Source organism: Diprion similis, chromosome 14 (genome assembly GCF_021155765.1).
Source record: "Diprion similis isolate iyDipSimi1 chromosome 14, iyDipSimi1.1, whole genome shotgun sequence".
In the NCBI taxonomy this organism is placed as follows: domain Eukaryota; kingdom Metazoa; phylum Arthropoda; class Insecta; order Hymenoptera; family Diprionidae; genus Diprion; species Diprion similis.
The window spans coordinates 4,719,578-4,740,635 of NC_060118.1; the positions used below are offsets into that span (position 1 = coordinate 4,719,578).

Consider the following 21,058-nt stretch of genomic DNA (forward strand, 5'->3'; position numbering starts at 1 on the left):
CATTGTATGAATAAAACTATCATTTTTTTGTCACAGTTAATGCATTAGCACATCAATGATTTCTTGAAACCCAAAATCCCAAAAATTCGTACCAAATAACAAATTCGTAAAGCAAGTTTTCTTTTGAACAAAAATTATCCTTTCTTGTTACAATTGTCATGAATTCTTGAGTGTAAATATAATATAATGTGTTATTATATATTATGTTGAAATATACATAACATATTGTTTATGATATACAATGATAATTATATACGCAATTACCGTACATAACATATACTACAATTAGGGCAACATACACTCTTCAACATGTCATACAAAACTTTAATTGGGTGTGTATCATTGCCGCGGGCACTTAATTTACGACACTACGTACATACCTGGCTTAGAAAGAGAGAGGTACTCATGTTACTTTTTCCTTCTCTGCACGGTTTACGGCCAGAAGGCTCCCTCCATGTGTCTACTACATGCTCTAAGGTTAAATACCAATGACGTCATATGCGGACATATTCTAACTGGCCCAAGCAGCAATGAATGCGCCAGAACCACTAAAATAGAGTTATAGAACCTTAACTCTAATCAACACTGCCTAGAGCAGGGTTCGATGGTTCGATGGAGTTGGGTTCGGTGTTTTCGCGCCAATATTGAAATAGAACGCCTTAGTGTTGCCGTTGACTGAAGATATATTTTTCAGTCAACGGTGTTGCACTTGCAGAAAATAAGTAACTTGCATATCAAGGCAGAAAAATGAACCAAGCGATTGAGCTTGTTGCTGGACGGCATATTCTGATAAGCGAGGCAGACGAGACAGTAAATCTGTCTGGAACAACACTTTTGGTCTATGACACAATCAGTAATTTAAGCTAACCTAATCGAATGTAGATTACCTTGGAAATTATTTTTGATATCATATTCATTACTTGGAAGCGTTTTTAAATTCACAGCTCGTGGTAAAATGTACCAGATTTTTTAATTTGAATATTCGCGCGTCCCCTTCGTCCATAGCTACGTTTTGCGTTCCAGTACCGGTGGCCGACTCGAGAATCAGCTGATTGTGCCCCTGATGAATCCAACTCAACTCGGGTTAGGTTTTGGAACGCATCTAATTTCCTCGCACCGCGGTGCCAGGCATCCATGCATACATAGATGCATACACACACACATGCGTACATCTGATTTTGGGGAGTGAATTTTTTTTGCGATTTGAATTGGTGTATCAATGAAAAATATGCAGAGCCTATAACCTGCCTGGGATACAGAACCTACAACACCCAACGATGTCATCGGCATTGTATTCTAATAGTAGATACAGTATATACACAAATAATTGCAGGCTGAATGTCGTCACTGCATTTATCAAAAAGAATAATAATAATACCGACCTCGCAAATAGTAGGAACAAATTCGCAGTGAATCCAAGTTTATCTTGTCGAACACTGTCAACGCATCGTTATTTCAGCACTCAACAGAATGAAAATTTTAAGAGACCCTATATTCCACTTATGGACTATCCTAGAACATTTGATGTAGGATTCTGTGAAGCGGTCAGATACAATAGGACCTTAAAGTATCATATGGCTAAAATCGACCGAGAATTTGACTATAAGGAATTTAAGAAAGGTTCAATCAAAGTGTGTATTTATTTATTTCAGTTTATTTTCCTCGCGATTACTCTCACAGTATTCAGTGAATAATGAAGTAGAAAAACAAAACTACCAGCTTACATTTATTTATGAAATTTTCCCTTTTTGGTAACTTTGATTTTCATTCATCTCCACAGTTCATTTTAAGCAACACTCCCTCATACAGATTATCCATTGTTCCAGGCTGTACTTACTGTATCAAACGCTTTGTCTCTTGAAGATTATGAGAGTTTGGAAGGCCTCGTTACCCCGGACGCTATAAAGATTCTAAAAGGCAATGTATCCCGGATGAGCAAGGAGCAAAAAGCAGAGATTGCCATGGATGGAAAAAAATTTCTACTCTGTCAATCTAACAGCTCTAATATCCGGGATGGTGAGGATTAATAATCCATCCTAGTCACATTATTTTTTTGTGAATTCAGAGTACATAATTTTAAACAAAATCTATTTATTGGTGTTCAGAGGTTTTGATAATTAGCACGATTCCCCATAAGTTTGCAAACAAAACCATTTTTTTCCATTTTTTGCTATATTACTGGACTATCTCTTCAATCAAATTCCATTATTTACTTCAGTTACATTTTATAAGCTTCTATCACACCATTTTTATTCGTGTCGAGTTTCTGAACTAGATTATACACCCAATTTATTTATCACCAAAATGGTACTGGAATTTCTTTCGAACACAGTGGGTAATAACTTGTCATTTTTGTTTTAAAGTATGATTACATAGCTAATTTTGAGATATTTACTATTTGACATCCTTTCTTATCTTTCGCAATCTGTTATAAAATATTCACAATCTTATTGTTACTTATTGCAGACACAATTGTTTCCAGATAAATCATCAAAGATTGTCGAAATACTGATGTTTTACCATTTTTTTCGAAATTGGGAAAGTATACCAAAACCTGAAATTGCGGAATCAATATCCTCGATCCAGCTGGGAGATTTCCGGCTTGCAGCAATGCGTGACCCGAATTATCCACAGAACACCATTTGTTGCAACTACAGATTTGTCAGACACTACGGCCATATGAATAGTTCATGGCTTATTGATGTAGTGAATCATTTCAGACTGTGTGATGTGAAGGAATGAATGGTATTGTAACAACGATCTTCTAATTCTTTCTATCGCATTGCTCTATTGAATGCGTGAAACTGTATAATAAAATATCATGTGGGCACAAATTTGGAGGAATTTAAAGTTACTTTGAGCTTAGTTATGCATACTTAATTTGAACAATTCCTAATTTCTGTTAACACTGTAAATTTTTCCCAAACTGAGTGAATGAGAGTACTTTGTAACCTGTATACAAGGTATTCTATGCAAACTCGATAAATGATCTTCCCGCACCATTCTTGATTATCTTCATAATTTTTTGTACGATTTTCCTGATTCGGAATAGGATTCCTGAATTATTCTAGATGTTTATTGCAAATCGTAGTTATTTTATAAATTTTTAAAGATAAAATAAGGTCATTTTTTTAAATTTCGAAAACTTCTCAAAAGTTTATTAATTAAAGATGATCGTGTAGGTCATTTGGAAGGATTCTGGGAACCATTAACATCACGTTCACGAATTTTTACTTTTTTAAGATTAGTGTAACAAATTTAAAATATAGTCGCCATTTTCGCATATGGCTGAAAATGGTAGTCTTTGGTCGAAGAATTTTCGAGAATATTGTTAAAATTTCCAAAAATGGCGTTTTTTTACCTTTAAAAATTGGTTTCGTCCTCCAGAGCTCACATTCCGTTCCCACTGTCGTATCCCTTATGTGCGCCCCCAGCTTTTACCACATTAATGTGCAGCCAGGGTACCCGGATACTCATCTATTGTTTATTTTGTTTATTTTTTTTATGAATCTGTATCATCTAATTAAGATATTTATCAACATTAGGATTTATTTCGAGGTGACTAGATCATTTTTATCTATAAGTAGATACCCGGTTGCTTCCCACGACTACATGTTTTTAGCCCCATATTTTAATAGTGAAATTTTTTTTTTTTTTATGGTCAGTGGTACATAATGAGGAGGAGTAGTGACACATAAGTGCCTGATCGAGTTTGTGAATCCTAAAACCGTCAAATAACACCTTGGCTAGGTGCAGAGTTGGTTTGGTAGCAGCTCCTCGAGGTCTACACGATCTACTGGATAGTAAATTTGCAAAATAATGTCAGTTTGCGAGAAAAATCTGAAATAATTAAGGAGTGCTATTCAAAGTCAGGGCAACAGTGTAAAATATTCTGAACGAAATCAAAAATGGTGTGAAAAAATCATTTATCGAATTGGTGTGGAATAACTGATACACTACTGCAATTTTATAATATATGCATGTATTAAATTTGATTGCATTGTTGATATGATCTGTGCATAATCTTTATATTTAATAATGTTATTTTTAATTGGTCATGACTCGACAGATAGGAATAGCCGAATTTTATCATCACTTAAACATGAACGCAGTATTAGTAGCATAGCTTAGAGTGTATGCATTAATTAAAGATACGTAAAAAATGTCAAAGCCTTTGTGGAGAAATCGCATTTATATCTACTTGATGCTATCAAATAACTACAAAATGCAACCGAGTGTATTTGGGGCGACACATCTGTTATCCTGGATTTATCTAAAGTTGACATGTTTACATATTGTCAATCAACCACGTATGTACGCGGTGCAATCAAATTTCAATTCAGAGTTAGATTTCAATGTTTTGCGGTCTAGAGACAATGAAATCATGTTTAACCATTTTTTGATGGATATCTGGATGTGTGTATATAGATTTTCAGTAGAATCGATTGTGCCGCTTCTAAGCTATTAACATGAATTAATTTCTTTTTTCAACTACGACGCAAAATTCATAAACAATTGTAATAAAATTTGATTCTTCAGTTTGGCTTCATTTTATTTGAAACTGATTAGTAGTGATTAGATTTTGAGCAAAATCTGCAGAGCTATCCTTCAGTTATTTGCAAAGATAGAAATCTTGATTTACCCGCTTGTTAAATTTATAACAGTAATATGACATAGTGTAAGACTGAAAAACTTGTGTGGTTTGCTTTACAACCATTAATTTTGGACCAACCTGATGCAAATGTTTGCGTTCAACGAAGTCGTATTGTCGGATCTGTTAAACAATATCGTTTTGACAATTAAGATGCAGTGCACCTCTGGCATTTACTCGTCGTCTACAGTTGAACCGACGAACAGCTGTAACAAATTGGGGAAAACGTGACTTTAAATTTTGCAGAGTTTGAAACACTATATACAATGAAAATGAAGGTAACACTTTACTTGGATGATCGAACTCAATCAAACAATTCTTTAACTGGTATTCTCTCAGTAATGAGTTTGGTCAACTCTGTCACATAAATTCCCAAAGGTGTTTTTTTTTTTATTAAAAACTTCGATGATACCTACACGTAGAATGTGCTACTGACAGATTATCATTGCGTTTGCATGTAATTACTTCCGTTTTTTTTTGTCATAAATGGCTTTGCTTGAGTTTTCTAGAAAATATTAAATTAGCACATGATTACCTCCACTTATTTCTCTCTCTCACAAAATATGATTAGTCGGTTCAAAATAGTCACGCGACTACGTCAAATTGGCGGATTGGCACCAAGCGATACAGTAAAGATGCAAACTGCAGTGCCCACGTAGTGCTTGGTAGATCGAGGTGTGCAGTGTTGAAATAATATAAACTTAATCAAATTTCAGCATGGTTCTGAAATCCTGCATTTACAAAATAGAAAGTGACAAACCAAATGGTTCGAGCGTCAATTTTCACAAGTACGTGATATTAGAAATTGTATGGGTCAGGTTACTGTCTACATTACTTTCCTTTAGAATCAGGTTCTCACATATATTTGATATTATGCAGATTAGCAGTGATACATGAAATACATTCTTTTCAATCATAAACAAGTTTTACATAATACAAGCGCTAAGCAGTAATTCATTATTCATGTCTATTCTCAATTATCGTTCATATTAAGTTTTGTTCAAACATAAGTACTGATAACATAATTATTCTAAGTGCTTAGTTAGTGTCAAAATAAGTAAAGTAAGGCACTAAATTGAGTGTACAGTCAAAGTGCCATTGTATGAATAAAACAATCATTTTTTTTGTCGCAGTTGTTGCTTTGACACATAAATGATTTCAAACCCAAAATCCCAAAAATTCGATTTTAGGGCAATAATTGATTGTTAAATCTTTGGGATTATTGGAAAATATTGATTGTGCATATCTTTAGGATAATGCTTCAATCATTGATTTCGGTTATGCCCCTGTCATACGTGGGCCGAACTTATTCTAACCTCATGGTGCATATAAAGACCCGTTGTACACCTCGAAAACGCGGGGATGCAAAACTCCTATACCCCTCAAGCGATCAGAGTGAAACTTGGGCAGTTAATGCCTTATTTTGGCAAAAAGTGGAGCGTCTTTTTACTTTTTCATAATTTTGAAAAAAAATTTATAGATTAGTTACCACCCATAGAAATTGGCAAAAATTTCACAGTTACACTGAATTGATCGAACTATCCGGTATGATGCCACTCGGCGGTGATGAAACACACATTTTGAGCCCAGTCCTATGAGATTTGATGGTGAAATGACGAAATGGCAGCCGATCTGCTTTTCGATTACGAAGTACATCGAAATCTCATTTTGACATTTGTTACCGACCTGTCATGCATGCCGGTAATTTCTTACCGACACTACACGCATACATTACCGGCATGCGCGTAATATCGGTAACAAATGTCGCCAAAATGAGATTTCGGTGTTCTTCGTAATCGAAAACCAGATTAGCTGCCATTTCGTCAATTCACCATCAAATCTCATGGGACTGGGCTCAAAATGTGTGTTTCATCACCGCCGAGTGGCATCATATCGAATAGTTCGATCAATTCAGTGTAACTGAAAATTTTGCCAATTTCTATGGGTGGTAACTATTCTGTAAATTTTTTTTCAAAATTTTGAAAAAGCAAACCGACGCTCCACTTTTTGCCAAAATAAGGCATTAACTGCCCAAGTTTCACTCTGATCGCTTGAGCGGTATAGGAGTTTTTCATCCCCGCGTTTTCGAGGTGTACAACGGGTCTTTATATGCACCTTAAGGATGCCGCAGCAACCTTCCGCTTTTTTCGTACGTGATAGTGTGTTGTGGTTTCGGAGGCCGAACTTATTCTAACCCTGGCTGCGACAGTCACCTCCGCGTCCCTACGACCGACAAGTTTGTTTCTACATCTCTTTTTCCACAATAGTATCTTTGTCCAATGATGACGCCATAACCGCAACTTTGCAATTTTATAAGTTTAATAAATCAGAAGAAGGGGTTAACTATCAAACAATTGCAACAAACAGTTATTGCCCCACAAACGATTCTCTATCAATATTTGATGGAATTTATTGAGAATATTCAACTTTATACATGATTGTCGGCTAGATACATCTTGAATTTTTTCATGTTTTTTTTCAAAAGATCGGTTCACTATCAAACAATTCTAACTGCACTACAATCATCTACAGACGAACTGCTCTGATCCTACAGTGAAAATTCTCCGAAACTCGGTAAAATCACTTTGTACCGCTAAATAACTTGCGGCGCGTCTCCTTTTTTTTCCTTGGCAGTCAGATTCTTCAATTTTCGTGACTCACCTGCGTTATATTCAGATTTGGTGCGAGCCAAGAGGCAACCAGCCAGCATCAGAATCATCGTTTCGATCTCTCGGGTCCGTTCTAAGAGTAGTATTACAAGGAGAGTTCTGTGCACAGATTCTTGTTACCGACACTTACCGACATTTTCCCCCAGACTCAAACCCTTCTCCGCGATGTCGTCACAGTCTACTGGACCGACCGTCGATCAAAATGGCGCTACCTATTTATCGACCGAAGGTTCAACCTTACCGACAGTCTTATCAGCCGAGGGTCTAAATCTTGCTGTTTTACCGACTGTTTCATCGACCGAAGGTTAAAATCACGTGGTTTTACCATCGGTCTCGCTGTTATTCCCCCCTACCGACGGTTGAGGTTTAGCGGAGACGCAAACCCTTCTGTTCCCAACGTACCCAACTCAGGAATGTTCCGATTAACTTTGAGCGGCTTGCGGTGTGATATTTGACACCCTACATTCCGCAATTAACAGTTCCGAGAATTGTTTTCGTTAACCCGATATCAATTACGTGACATTCTTTTCTCGAAAACTGCTTGTGTGGTCCAAAGACCAGTATGATATCAACCACGTAACATTCGACAATTAATAGTTCCGAGAATGGCTGGGGTGAACCACGTGACATTCCGTTCCCACGAAATCGAACCACGTGACGCTTGTTCGAGTCCAAGATCCGGTGCGTTATCAACCACGTGACATTCTTATCAAAAGCCCAAATTCTGAAGTGATTTTAACCATGTGACATTCTTTTTCCCCCGCCAAATACCTCTCCAGGACTCTCATGTAACGAACCCTTGTGTTTATGTTTTGCAAACGGAGAAGTGTGATATCGTATGGCGGCCCCTCATGCTCACCGAATGACACGACACCACGTGCAATAGACACACGTATAACTCGCTCTATAAAAAGGATTACCATCACAGCAAACGATCATTCATGTTTAAACCTTTCAAGAGCACGTGAGAAGTAAGAAAGATGGAATCCGCGAAATGTTTGAAATTGATCAACATTATGGAATCTGCGTACAAAATGTTGGACAAATCATCGCTAACGGAGATTCAGAAATGGATTAAATTTGGGACGCAAAATATCCGGCTTCTAAACAAAATTCTGCGAAAGGTTCAACGATGGGTGAGAAAACGAAAATTATTACAACGATCGGACTCTTGAAATCGCTGGCAGAAAAATTCAAACGGCTTCGGAGAACGGGAGACGGTACGCGGAAACAAAGACGAAGCGATCGCGTACACTGGGAAGAATTGGAGTCTGCTTTTGAGGAAAGAATACGAACCGGATCCATCACCAATTTGAAACATAAAGACATGGAGAGGTTTCTAGAAAACGCAAAGCTACTTGCTGTGACAAGACTGAAAAACACTTTGAAGAAAGCAAGGAGTCTAAAAGTCAACGCTATCCTGGCTTGTAAATTCGAAGTAAAGAAGAATGATCACACAGTAGAAGAGAACAAATTCTTTTATACGAGAAACGAAATCATCCTCCAGACAACGGATATTACCGAATGGTTCATCGAAAATGTAACAAAGCGTTTGTTAACAAAGGTGGAAGATTTCCAGGAAAAGGATTCAGGCTGGTCATTACTTGAAATTATAAATCTTGCCGTCAACATCAACAAGTATACACCGCTCCGAGGTGGCCTGTATACCTACACCCCATTACCGAAGCACATCAGAGATAAGAAGGCTGTGGTGAACATCCGAAGCAACGACTCGTATTGCTTTCTTTGGTCGGTCACCGCAGCTCTGTTCCCAGCTAACAACACCCATCCTGACCTAACCGGGCTCATACCCACATTTCAGCTCAGTGCTACGGTATGATAGTATAAACTTTCCTATGTCTCTAGACAAAAATACCATTTCAAAATTCGAAAAACTCAACAGACTTTCCATCAATGTTTATGGTATAGACCAAGATGGTGGGGAAAAAAGTGAAATAGTACCGATTCACTTGAGTCAGAATAAGTCTGATAAACCCGTAATTCATCTCTTGGCAGTGGAAACCGAAATGACAGACGATGACGATGATGTTGATATGGAAAATTATAAAAATAACAGAACCTTTCATTTCGCTTGGATTCGAAATTTATCTCGATTAACTAGTTCTCAAATTTCTAACCGGAATGGTCGTACTTGGTTATGTAATAGATGTTTGTTGCACTTCCAATCTGAAAAATGTTTGACAAAGCATATATTTTATTGTACAGATTTATACGAAACCAAAGTCGAATTACCCACAGAGGAGGACAAAATTCTAAAATTCAAAAATTTTAAGCACAAGGTAATAGTACCGTTCTGCATTTACGCAGATCTTGAATGTTTGTTGCAACCCACTCATGATAAAGTTTCGAAAAATAGAACAATTTACCAAAATCATAAACCTTACAGTATAGCATATTACCTTCACTGCAGTTTTAACGATTCTATTTCAACGTTTAAGATTAACCGTGGGGAGACTTGCATCGAATGGTTTGTCAATGAGTTGGAAAAAGTAGCACATTCGTTACAACCGTATTTCGAAACTGTTGTACCTATGGAGTCGCTGAACTTCAATCAAATTAACGAATTTAATTTATCAACGGTATGTCATATTTGTGAAAAGCCGTTCACGCGCGAAGACGTGAAACACCGTGATCACTGTCATTTCACAGGAAAGTACCGTGGTCCTGCACATCAAAGCTGTAATCTTAATTATCAAAACTCGCATACTATCCCAGTGATATTCCATAATCTGTCGGGTTACGATTCGCATTTTTTGATTAAAGCATTGGCCACAACTTTTCAGGGTACTATTCAGCTTCTACCCGTGAACAAAGAAAAGTACATTTCATTCACAAAACATGTCAAGGGAACAGATATAAAGTTTAGATTCATAGATTCGTTCCGTTTTATGCCCAGCAGTCTCGAAAAATTGGCAACATATTTGAATGATAATCAAAAAGCAATTACACGTAAATTTTGCACTAGCTTTGAAAAATTCGAGTTATTAACCAGGAAAGGTGTTTTTCCGTATGAGTACATGGATGGTTGGGAGAAGCTCGAGGACGTAAAGTTACCACCTAAAGAAAGATTTTATTCAAAATTAAACAACCAAGATATTTCGAATAACGATTACGCACACGCGTGTAAAGTTTGGCAAGCTTTTAACCTTAAAACGTTTGGGGAATATTTAGACTTATATTTTCAAACTGATGTTTTTCTGTTGGCTGACGTTTTTGAAAACTTTCGACAAAATAGTTATGCAACGTACAACCTGGACCCGTTACATTAATCTACAGCGCCCGGTCTTTCGTTTGACGCAATGTTGAAATGTACCGGTATCGAACTCGAGCTTCTCACTGACATAGATATGCTTATGTTTATAGAAAAAGGTATTCGAGGTGGTGTGTCCCAATGCTCTTATCGATATGCAAAGGCTAACAATAGATACATGGGAGATGCTTTCAATCCAGCGCTCGAAGAGACTTATCTCATGTACTTCGACGTTAACAACTTGTACGGCGCGGCTATGAGCTTTGCTCTGCCACGCAGTTCTTTCGAATGGATATTAGATTTCAGACAATTCGATGTTTTTGCCATCACAGACGAAGCGGAGTTTGGCTACATATTAGAGGTAGATTTGGAATATCCCGAGGAACTGCATGACATGCATAAAGATTTACCACTGTGTCCGGAACACTACACACCTCCTATCTCAGAAAGTAAGCAACCGAAATTGACGACCACGCTACTTTCCAAGCAAAACTACGTTGTTCATTACCGCGTCTTGAAACAATGCTTAGAATTAGGTTTAAAACTAGCTAAAATTCATAGAGTTCTAAAGTTCAGACAAACACCGTGGCTCAAAAAGTACATAGATTTAAATACAGACTTACGCAAAAAATCAAACAATGAATTCGAAAAAAACTTTTATAAACTGATGAACAACGCAGTTTTCGGTAAGACAATGGAAAATGTTAGGAAGTATAGAGATGTCAGGCTGATCACGAAATGGGATGGAAGATACGGTGCTGGAGCTACTATAGCCAAACCAAATTTCCACAGTTGTACAATCTTCGATAAAAATATGATAGTAGTTGAATTGCGTAGAACGACAGTCAAACTCAACAAAGCATTATATGCAGGCTTCTCCATTTTAGATCTTGCGAAGACCTTTATCTACGATTTTCACTACAAGTATATTAAAACGAAATTTGGGCATCAGGCAAAATTAATGTACACTGACACGGATAGTTTGATATATCACTTCACCGTCCCCAACATTTACGAATGCATCAAACAGGACTTGGATAAATTTGATACCTCCGATTATCCACCTGACAACGTCTACGGAATGCCATTGGTTAACAAAAAAGTTCTGGGTTTGATGAAAGATGAGTGTAACGGAAAAATAATGGCGGAATTTATTGGCTTGAGAGCGAAGTTGTACTCATTCAGAGTGATGGGGGAGGATAAGGATGAAAAACGAGCTAAGGGTGTCAAAGGATCCCTCTTAATAACTATAACTTTCCATGATTACTTGAAGTGTGCTTTGGAACACGAAAATTTCGTCGAACATCAGAGTCTGATATAGAGTCAGAAGCATCAGGTCTATACCATTGAACAGAAAAAAGTAGCACTGAGCTGGAACAACGATAAGTGTATCATATTTCGAAACACAACCGATACGCTTCCGTGGGGCTAAAAGACCTGCAGTTAAACTGAGCATCGGTATGAATTGTATCTCTAAGATGTAAAAATAAAGACACATACTTGAAAAATAATTTCGTTTATTCAATATTACATATCAGATTCATTTATCCAACTGTTGTGTGTATTGTCAAAGCGTAGCCACTTGACGTATAATTTTTTTCCCCGCTTCTGGAGCACCTTCTCCACGAGATAGATGTCTGAATGTTCAACCTTGAGGAGCTCCTGTTCGTAGAAACCACCAGCGATGGGTTGACCTTGGTAGTCTTTGAGCTTGTACGTCACAGGATTAGTATTTTCTACTTGGCTTATTGTGAATATTTCAGTTGTCCAATTGGGAGTGTAACCTTTGTCAAAGACGTTTTTGAACTTGCTGATTCGAACTTTGTCACCGGTTTTGAACTTTGCCGGTTTGGAAAATTTCGCTCGAAGCCCTCCGTACGACTGATGTAATACCAGCCTTTCGTTCGCAACGGTGACATCCGATGGTTTCATTCTTATGGTTCGGTGTTTCGTGTTGTTGTAAGCCGATACTAAATCAGATAAGATGTCGAGCCACTTGTAGCTTCCTTGCATACTGAACCGTTTCCACATTTTACTTTTTAGCGTACGATTAAACCGTTCACAGATCGAAGCCTTCAAATTACTGTACGTGGAGTAGAGTTTGATTCCATAGCGTGACATCAGAGATTCAAATTTTGAGTTGTAGAATTCCGTTTCTCTATCCACGTGTAATTTTTTCGGTACACGTCCTTGAGTTAGCACAGATTCCATGGCCTTTGTAACATCATCCCCGGACTTGCTCCTTATCGGTACAGCCCACGCATACTTCGAAAAGATATCAATGACTGTGAGCATATACTTGTAGCCTTTGTTTTGTCCTGCGTATGACATCATATCAACAAGATCCGCCTGCCAGGTCTCGTCGATGCCGCGCACGTCTACACGGCGACGCGGGTAATTCCGGCGTGCAGGCTTATGCAGTTCCGTCACCAGCGTTAGCTTTGTCTCATTCATATTCCAATGGTCTTAGTCTGGTGTCCAATTTGAAAATGATTTCAGCGTTTCGAATCGACAGGTCTCTGCCTGTTTTAAAATCTGCGTAGAAGGTATCCAAAGCTTTCCCCGTGGTAATCTCCAAAGCTTTGATCATTTGATCGAGATTGTCGATTTGTTTTTGCACCACGTTGAATTTTCGTCGTAAGATTTTCAAAGTTACAGCATTGTTTTGCTCAACAGGTTCTGCGACATTGCACAGTCTTTTATTCTGTAGATCGTAATGTCCGTCCGCAGTGATTTGAAATCCGACATCGGGAGGGCCGCGATTACCCGCAGCTGTGTTTTTATCCAGATGCCGTCCGAACACATCGACGCTCATCTCGGAAATGAATGCAAAAGCGATAAGAGCTGCTTAATAAATGATTTCTGCTTCGCGTAGTTCTTCGATAATGGACATTATTTCGTTGTTGTGACCCGGATTTCCCGCCGCCTGGGATGCTAGGAGTAGACAAAGACGCTCCACTAACTCGTTTGGATCATCCCAGAAAACGTATTCCGTTTGAACGCCTTGTCGTGTAATCATAGCTTGCGGAAGTAGACCTTTACCCTTTCGCTGAGGTGATGGTGAATAATCCAACAATTCGGCAATGACATTTCTCAATTTGTAACTGTTATCGCTTCGAATAGCTCCATCAGATGAGTAATACTTTTTATGTGCGTTCGTTTTGAGGATTATGTTTCTATAATTTTCCCGATCTTCGTCGCTCACATAGGACCTGTCCGGCTTCTTTTTGAACAAAAGTTCCAGCAACCCCTTCGTTTTTGGGTAAAGCGTATCCCTAATACGGATCTGGTCACTCTCAAAACTCATCAACGAATCACCAATCATTAGTCCGGTTAAGAGGTTGCGTACACCGTACACGTTGTCCAATTCACTTTTTCTCGTCTCATCTCTCATCATTTCAAAATACTCATTCTCGGTTTCATCAACAGGTGTTTCTACGATTGTTTCATCTCCTGCCGAAGCAAAGGAATCATCCATTTCCGAGACTGTTTCATTGTTCGTTTAATTTTTCATTTGCTTTATTTCTTGTTTAATTTCTGCTACTTCTTGTTTCCCGGGTTTCGTCTCTTTTGTAACATTCACCAGTTCTCGCAACGGGGTCACTACTGGTTTGAAAACGTCGCTCAATTTCCGAGCCGTGGATTCCTTGCCCGACTTGAGCAATCTGTGTTTTCGACGGATCCTCTCGACGCAGCTTGCAAGTGCGCTCAAGGGGGCTGAAAACGCTGTTCAAAAAGCGGGTGGTAAATGTAAAGTGCGAACACCGCGCGTTCTACCGGTACCTTCAAAAGTTGGTGGATTTCTACCATTCTTGATTCCCATTTTCGCTGGACTTAGTGCCACAGGCGCGATAGCTGGTGGTGCGGCAGGTATAGCAAAAGCTGTGAACGATGCGAGTGCTGCTAAACGAGAACTGGAGGAGAGCAAACGGCACAACAAAACTATGGAAGCTATTGCGTTGGCTAAAGGACTTCATTTGAAACCGTATAAAACGGGTCTCGGTTTCCATCTTCCAAAAAACTAGAAGCGAAGCTACCACGTCGAGCGTTGACCGATTGGGACTTGCTGAAATATGCAAAAATCTTCAAGATTCCCTATTTCCGCGGTGTTTTCATGCGGAACGAAATGCCCAAAAACGGTCCACGAAAAAACGAGTCAGCTATAGTCAACCTCGACGACAAAGAGGGTCCGGGAACACACTGGGTTGCTTACAAGAAACGTGACGATAACATTGATTACTTTGACAGTTTCGGTAACCTTCAACCACCCTCAGACCTCATAAAATATCTCGGTATTGGTAGCGTTAAATACAATCATGAAAGGTACCAGGATTACGATACGTTTGAATGCGGACATTTGTGCTTGAAATTTTTGAGCGGTGAGCTATATAAGTATGGTGCATATCTCAACACAGCCAGTCTATCACTCGCAACCATGGATGATTCACTAACGTTAACAATTTCGGGAACCACTTCGATTCTCGAAGCGCAATATTTCCCACGGATTGAACTTGCTCGTGATAAAAGTTATGCTCTTGGCTTGGTAGAATTGTTAACCTTTCATTCGATCTCCAACGTTGATGTTGGTCACAATAAAATTTACGTGGTTGATAGAGTGATCACCATACCTGCCGGCAGCTACGAGATTGAAGGCATAGAGAAGTATCTCCAAAACGTGCTAAGAAACACAAACATCAGGCTCGACATTAAACCCAACAACAACACTTTACGCAGCGAAATCACATGCAACCACATTCTAAACTTTGAACTGAACGATTCCATTGCTCAACTTTTGGGATTCACACCTCGTGTATTGGAGGCTGATAGAACTCACGAATCAGACGTGCCTGTAACTATACTCAAGGTCAACGCGTTGCGAGTTGAGTGCAGCATTACCACGCGTGCCTACGTCAACGGACGTAAAATACACACTATTCACGAATTTTTTCCAACCGTCCCACCAGGATATAAGATCGTGGAAGTGCCGTCGCACGTCATTTACCTTCCGATCACCGTCAGGACCATAGATCACGTTCAGCTTCGGTTAGTAGATCAAGACGGAGAATTGGTTAATTTTCGTGGTGAAGTTATAACTGTGAGACTACACATCAAATCTCAATAAACGATGGGTATCGTTTATAACAGACAGCCAAAGAATAGGTATATCAGTAAGTCGACATGTCCCGATCAAGTCAGTCATCGATCGATTCACGAACCGTTAACACCTCGGAACGTAGAGTTCCTGATAGCTCTGGGCTTGAAACTGACACCTTTTGGAAAAGGAAATTCCGGCAAATAAGAATCCGATTTTGCTGTTCCGTCGTCTGCTACGTACCATGGAAGAAGAAATTTAAAACATTCAAACACCGGTCATCTTCGACGAATCCATTGTGCATTACGAAATTCACGCTCACAAACCTTACGCCTCGTCAACTTTCAACAACAGCGATGAAATTCGAATCACCGTTCAGCATCAGATTTATGCATATTACCCGGCAAAAGTTCAGTCCATATCCACGGACGACTCTTGAAAGCTGATGGAACAGCGACTGTGAACACGCAGTTCGTAAACAACGCCGTCTGTCATTTATTTGAAGAAATTCGCTACGAAATTAATGCGGTTGAGATCGACAGAAGCAAGAATGTTGGCTTGACAAGTCTAATGAAGGGTTACGCTTCTCTGAACCCTGGTCAGAGTTGGCTAATGGAAAACGCAGGATGGCTTGGCGTGGAAGAGAAGAAAAAATCAACCGATGCCGAGGGTAATTTTGACGTATTGATACCGCTCAGCACGATACTGGGTTTTGCTGAAGACTACCGCAAGATCGTTGTCAATGCCAAACACGAGTTGATTTTAACGAGATCCAAAACTGATGTAAACGCGATTGTGCAGAGTCAAGAGGAGGAATACAAAATCGTGATCAATACAGTGGAATGGCTCGTACCGTATTTGAAACTTGCGGATCAGAAAAAAGTTGACCTGCTGAATTTGGTTGAGAAAGACCCGCCTATTTCGATGAGCTTCCGCAGTTTGGAATCGTACGGATATCCTTTACTTCTCACTACATCGAAGCACGTTTGGACTGTGAAAACTTCCATTCAGCTTGAAAAGCCTCGATATGTAATTTTGGCCTTCCAAACAAGTCGAAAGAACAAGATCGGCAAGAACGCAAGTCATTTCGATCACTGCAATGTCACGGACGTCAAGCTGTTTTTAAACTCACAATCTTATCCGTACGGTAACCTGAACCTAAACATGAGTCGTAATCTGTACGCACTCTTGTACGAGATGTACGCAAACTTCCAAGCTACCTACTACGACAAGAACCCCGAGCCGTTGCTGACAAGGAGTGAATTTCTTCAGAAGTCTCCCTTATTCGTTATTGACTGTTCAAAACAAAACGAATCCTTGAAGTACGGACCCGTTGACATCCGCCTTAAATTTGAAGCTAAAGCCAACTTTCACGCTGAAACATCAGCGTACTGCTTGATTGTTCACGATCGAATCGTTGAATACAACCCACTCAGTGGTGGGGTGAAAAAGTTGGTATAAAAGCTGACCAATTCCCACCGCCTCTCACAGTCGAAACATGGAGCTCATCGTTGACATACAAGGCTTCCGTAGACCTTGCGACAACACCTTCACGTTGCAAGAATTGGCTGTAATTTCAATCTACTCGGAAGCACCTCCATCGACGTTTCTCTTCAAGCCACCTTACGAATGGGACTGTCTGCACGTCAAATATAAAAGCCAAAATTCATGGTTGCAACGCAATTTTCACGGTCTACCTTGGAGCTGTGGAAATATACCGTTCGAGAAAGTGGAATGGACAATTGAATACGAGCTGAGCAAAGCTCGCAGGGTGTACGTGAAGGGAGAAGAAAAACGAGATTGGCTGCTTAAAATTGTCCCCAAAGTTCAAATCATCGATTTGCTGGACTTGGGCTGTCCATCGCTTCAAACCATTCAAAAAACTTCGGCTGTACATGTACGATGTGACGAGCACACAATACCCAACGCAAACTGTGCAGCTCGAAACTCCATGTTACTCCAAAATTGGTTACTGAATCACCATGTTTTACGGATGGCGACGGTGAGCGATTTGTGCTACTGCGCAGAAGCATCTACAAGAACGATCCCGCATTCCTGGCGAAAATATCATCCTGGTTACGATACTGTTGAATAAAATTATTGTACTAACGTTATAAAGTAATTTCAATAAAGCTTTTTTTAAAATATTTATGCATTAATTTGATACCTCACCTTTCGCTGTTTAGAGTATAATTTCTCCCATACTTATATCATTATCAGGAGGAGGAAGGTTTTAAGCTAAATGATAAACGCATAATAATTTCATTTTTTTTTAAATTTTTTTTTTATTTTTTTTTTTTTATTGAACGCATGACTTTTACAAGGTAGTGGATATACGTGATGTGTAGATCATACATAAATAAATTCAAGTTGGCCATACGGTCCACCAAGGTAGCGTATGCGCAATCGTGCATCCTTACTGGCTGTGGTCACCTTCTGGAACAGCTCTTCGTCTTCTTGGAGGGCTTTATTCAACCGGTTTGGAAGAAAAATGGTAAAGGAATCCTCCAAGTCTGCAACCACTTTGTCGCCGAACTTCGTTTTCACTCGACGAACACTGCTTACTCTGTACTCGTAGTATTCGTCAAGGTCTGCCAGCTTTTCCAATGGCAAGAAAGTCTCCAAGCGTGCGATTTCATTTAATTTTGCGAAGTCCATGATGATGGTTACTGTTGACTCGTATTTCCTCAAATCTTCTTGTGAGTTGATACAGTTCGGATCTGATTTTTAGGAGTTGTTTTACTTCTTCGATATTCTTGATTAAAAATTGTTACAGTTCGGATCTGATTTTTAGGAGTCGTTTTACTTCTTCGACCTTCTTGATTAAAAGTTGTAGACGCTTCTTGAATTCACGTTGTTGTTGATGTGGAGTACTTTTCATGAAGAACAGCTTGGAACTGACGCTAACCTTTGCGATTCCAACTTTTATAACACTGATCCCCCACTTGCGTTTTGAAATTTGGTGGGGAGGGGAAAAGAATGTCATATGGTTAAAATCACTTCAGACTTTGGACTTTTGATAAGAATGATACGTGGTTCGATATCGTGGGAACGGAAAGTCACGTGGTTCACCCCAGCCATTCTCGGAACTATTAATTGTCGAATGTTAGGTGGTTGATATCGGGTTACCGAAAACAATTCTCGGAACTGTTAATTGTGGAATGTAGGGTGTCAAATATCGTGGTTCACCCTAGCCATTCTCGGAACTATTAATTGTCGAATGTTACGTGGTTGATATCATACTGGTCTTTGGACCACAGAAGCAGTTTTCGAGAAAAGAATGTCACGTAATTGATATCGGGTTAACGAAAACAATTCTCGGAACTGTTAGTTGCGGAATGTAGGGTGTCAAATATCACACCGCAAGCCGCTCAAAGTTAATCGGAACATTCCTGAGTTGGGTACGTTGGGAACAGAAGGGTTTGCGTCTCCGCTACACCTCGACCGTCGGTAGGGGAGAATAACAGCGAGGCCGATGGTAAAGCCACGTGATTTTGACCTTCGGTCGATGAAACAGTCGGTAAAACAGCAAGATTTAGACCCTCGGCTGATAAGACTGTCGGTAAGGTTGAACCTTCGGTCGATAAATAGGTAGCGCCATTTTGATCGACGGTCGGTACAGTAGACTGTGACGTCATCGCGGAGAAGGGTTTGAGTCTGGGGGAAAATGTCGGTAAGTGTCGGTAACAGGAATCTGTGCGCAGAACTCTCCTTGTAATACTACTTCTAAGCTTCCAAATTGATATTTCTCCGATGATACGGTGAGGCAGTAATAATTGCGAATATCTTGTTGGAGATCGATCCCATCGACCTCCGTATGAGTATGTCTATGTTGAGTGTCTATGTTGCATGAGTTTGAGTGTGTGTATGTAAGTATGTGTTCTAAGGAGTGTGTGATAATCTGCGTGCGGTATGGACGACTGAACGAAAAAAAGGGATTAGGATGAGCGAACAGCACGAACGAAAGGATAAAACTTAGTATGTATGAAAGATCGAGAGAGTAAGGACGCGAATGCTAAATCGAGAGATAATCAATTATAACGAACGAAAATCCATTTAATAACGCGTAGATAATTTATTAATCGTCTTCTGGGAACCATGTTCCGGTTCGCTTAATTGTAATGTTGTTTAATTGATTAATATATTTATAATTATATTTTGCCGGCACGCTCAGCTTTAATATTATTAGTGAATTCACCTCCCTCTCTCTTCCTCCCGTTAAATCTTTAATAATCTACTTCTCGGATTTCATACACTTTTATGGTCACACAATCAGTCCATCGTCAGGTTGTGCCGCGTGCTTCTCCTCGGAAATGAACGTCGTTTCCGGAACCACGAACTTCGTTGTGTTTCACCGGACGTGACATTTTCCTGATTTCATTCCCACCAGTGGCTAACAATTTGCGACCGCAGGATTGTTTGTACGGAAGTATCGCGTTAACAATGAAATGATACAAAAATCGTGTATAGTGAACGTATTTTTTGTATCGGACGAACTTCGAAACGTCAATTTTCAAAACTCATAACTTTACAGATAAGTGATAAACCGAATACCGTCCAGTAAAGTTCACATATTCTTGGTAACTTATGAATTTATTCTACTGCAATTATTGGATGTTACAGCAGATGAAATTCATTTTATTTTTTAACTTCAATAATTCTAGTTCTAATATCTAAGGTTTCAGTTTACAGTACAGTCTAGCAAACATTCAATGGCATTTATCTCTCTTGTACTTTGCCGTATTGAAATTTGTAAGTTTTATACAGAAAATAAAATAAAAATACCCAATAATGTCCATACATATTGTTACAAAGGGTAAAATCACCCGTTTTACCCCCCTTTCAAATGATCTAGTAGTCGGCAAGTGACGTAAGAAGTCTAAGCGTTCTTATGTCATAAACTGAATAGGATTCATTTCATCATTCATAGGCTGTATCAACCATTACTATTGTAAAAACAGTCCTCTTTCAGACTCGAAACTGAAAACACATGTAACCATTGAAAGTATTTTTCTCAATTTTTCTCATTTATCGCCTTCTATTGATTCCGCCAACGAAGCTCTCGTATACCCACTTTTATTCGAAACGCGAGTCCGCTTCAATATGTATAATTGAATTCACAACAATATAGGTTTTTGGAGTCGCTTACGGTTGGCGGTTGTACTGCGGCGTGTCAACAAGCACGGCGAACACCAACGTTTCCATAAAGTTTGAAAAGTGAGAGAAAAAAAGAAGAGAAAAGGCGAAGGAAAGCGAAGCCACAGCTCAAACTCTGCCTTGAACAGCATGACGAATAAATAAGCAGCCTCTATGAACACGTTGTGAAATAGTCACTCGAATCTGTACCTAACTTTAATATGTTCACGAAAATGTTT

General features: G+C 39.2%; 2 protein-coding genes across 2 annotated transcripts; both read left to right on the forward strand.

Moving 5' to 3' along the window:
* Window positions 1-1,148: 1,148 nt before the first annotated feature.
* Window positions 1,149-3,766, forward strand: LOC124414932. The gene is made up of 4 exons (XM_046896122.1): window positions 1,149-1,631; window positions 1,827-2,016; window positions 2,483-2,745; window positions 3,666-3,766. Exons 1-3 carry the CDS (start codon window positions 1,278-1,280, stop codon window positions 2,740-2,742), a joined length of 804 nt encoding a protein of 267 aa, XP_046752078.1. The 5' UTR covers window positions 1,149-1,277; the 3' UTR covers window positions 2,743-2,745; window positions 3,666-3,766.
* An 11,950-nt stretch (window positions 3,767-15,716) lies between these two features.
* LOC124414446 lies at window positions 15,717-17,144 on the forward strand. Its single transcript, XM_046895391.1, has 2 exons — window positions 15,717-15,759; window positions 16,063-17,144. The coding sequence occupies exons 1-2, from the start codon at window positions 15,717-15,719 to the stop codon at window positions 17,142-17,144; spliced, it is 1,125 nt and encodes a 374-aa protein (XP_046751347.1).
* Window positions 17,145-21,058: the final 3,914 nt, after the last annotated feature.

Coding starts and splice junctions, on each gene's coding strand:
- LOC124414932 (XM_046896122.1), top strand. CDS start 1,278: ATGTCATCGGCATTGTATTCTAATAGTAGATACAGTATATACACAAAT. Junction 1,632..1,826: donor TTAAGAAAGGTTCAATCAAA/GTGTGTATTTAT, acceptor CCATTGTTCCAG/GCTGTACTTACTGTATCAAA. Junction 2,017..2,482: donor CAGCTCTAATATCCGGGATG/GTGAGGATTAAT, acceptor AATTGTTTCCAG/ATAAATCATCAAAGATTGTC.
- LOC124414446 (XM_046895391.1), top strand. CDS start 15,717: ATGGGTATCGTTTATAACAGACAGCCAAAGAATAGGTATATCA. Junction 15,760..16,062: donor GCCAAAGAATAGGTATATCA/GTAAGTCGACAT, acceptor ATCACCGTTCAG/CATCAGATTTATGCATATTA.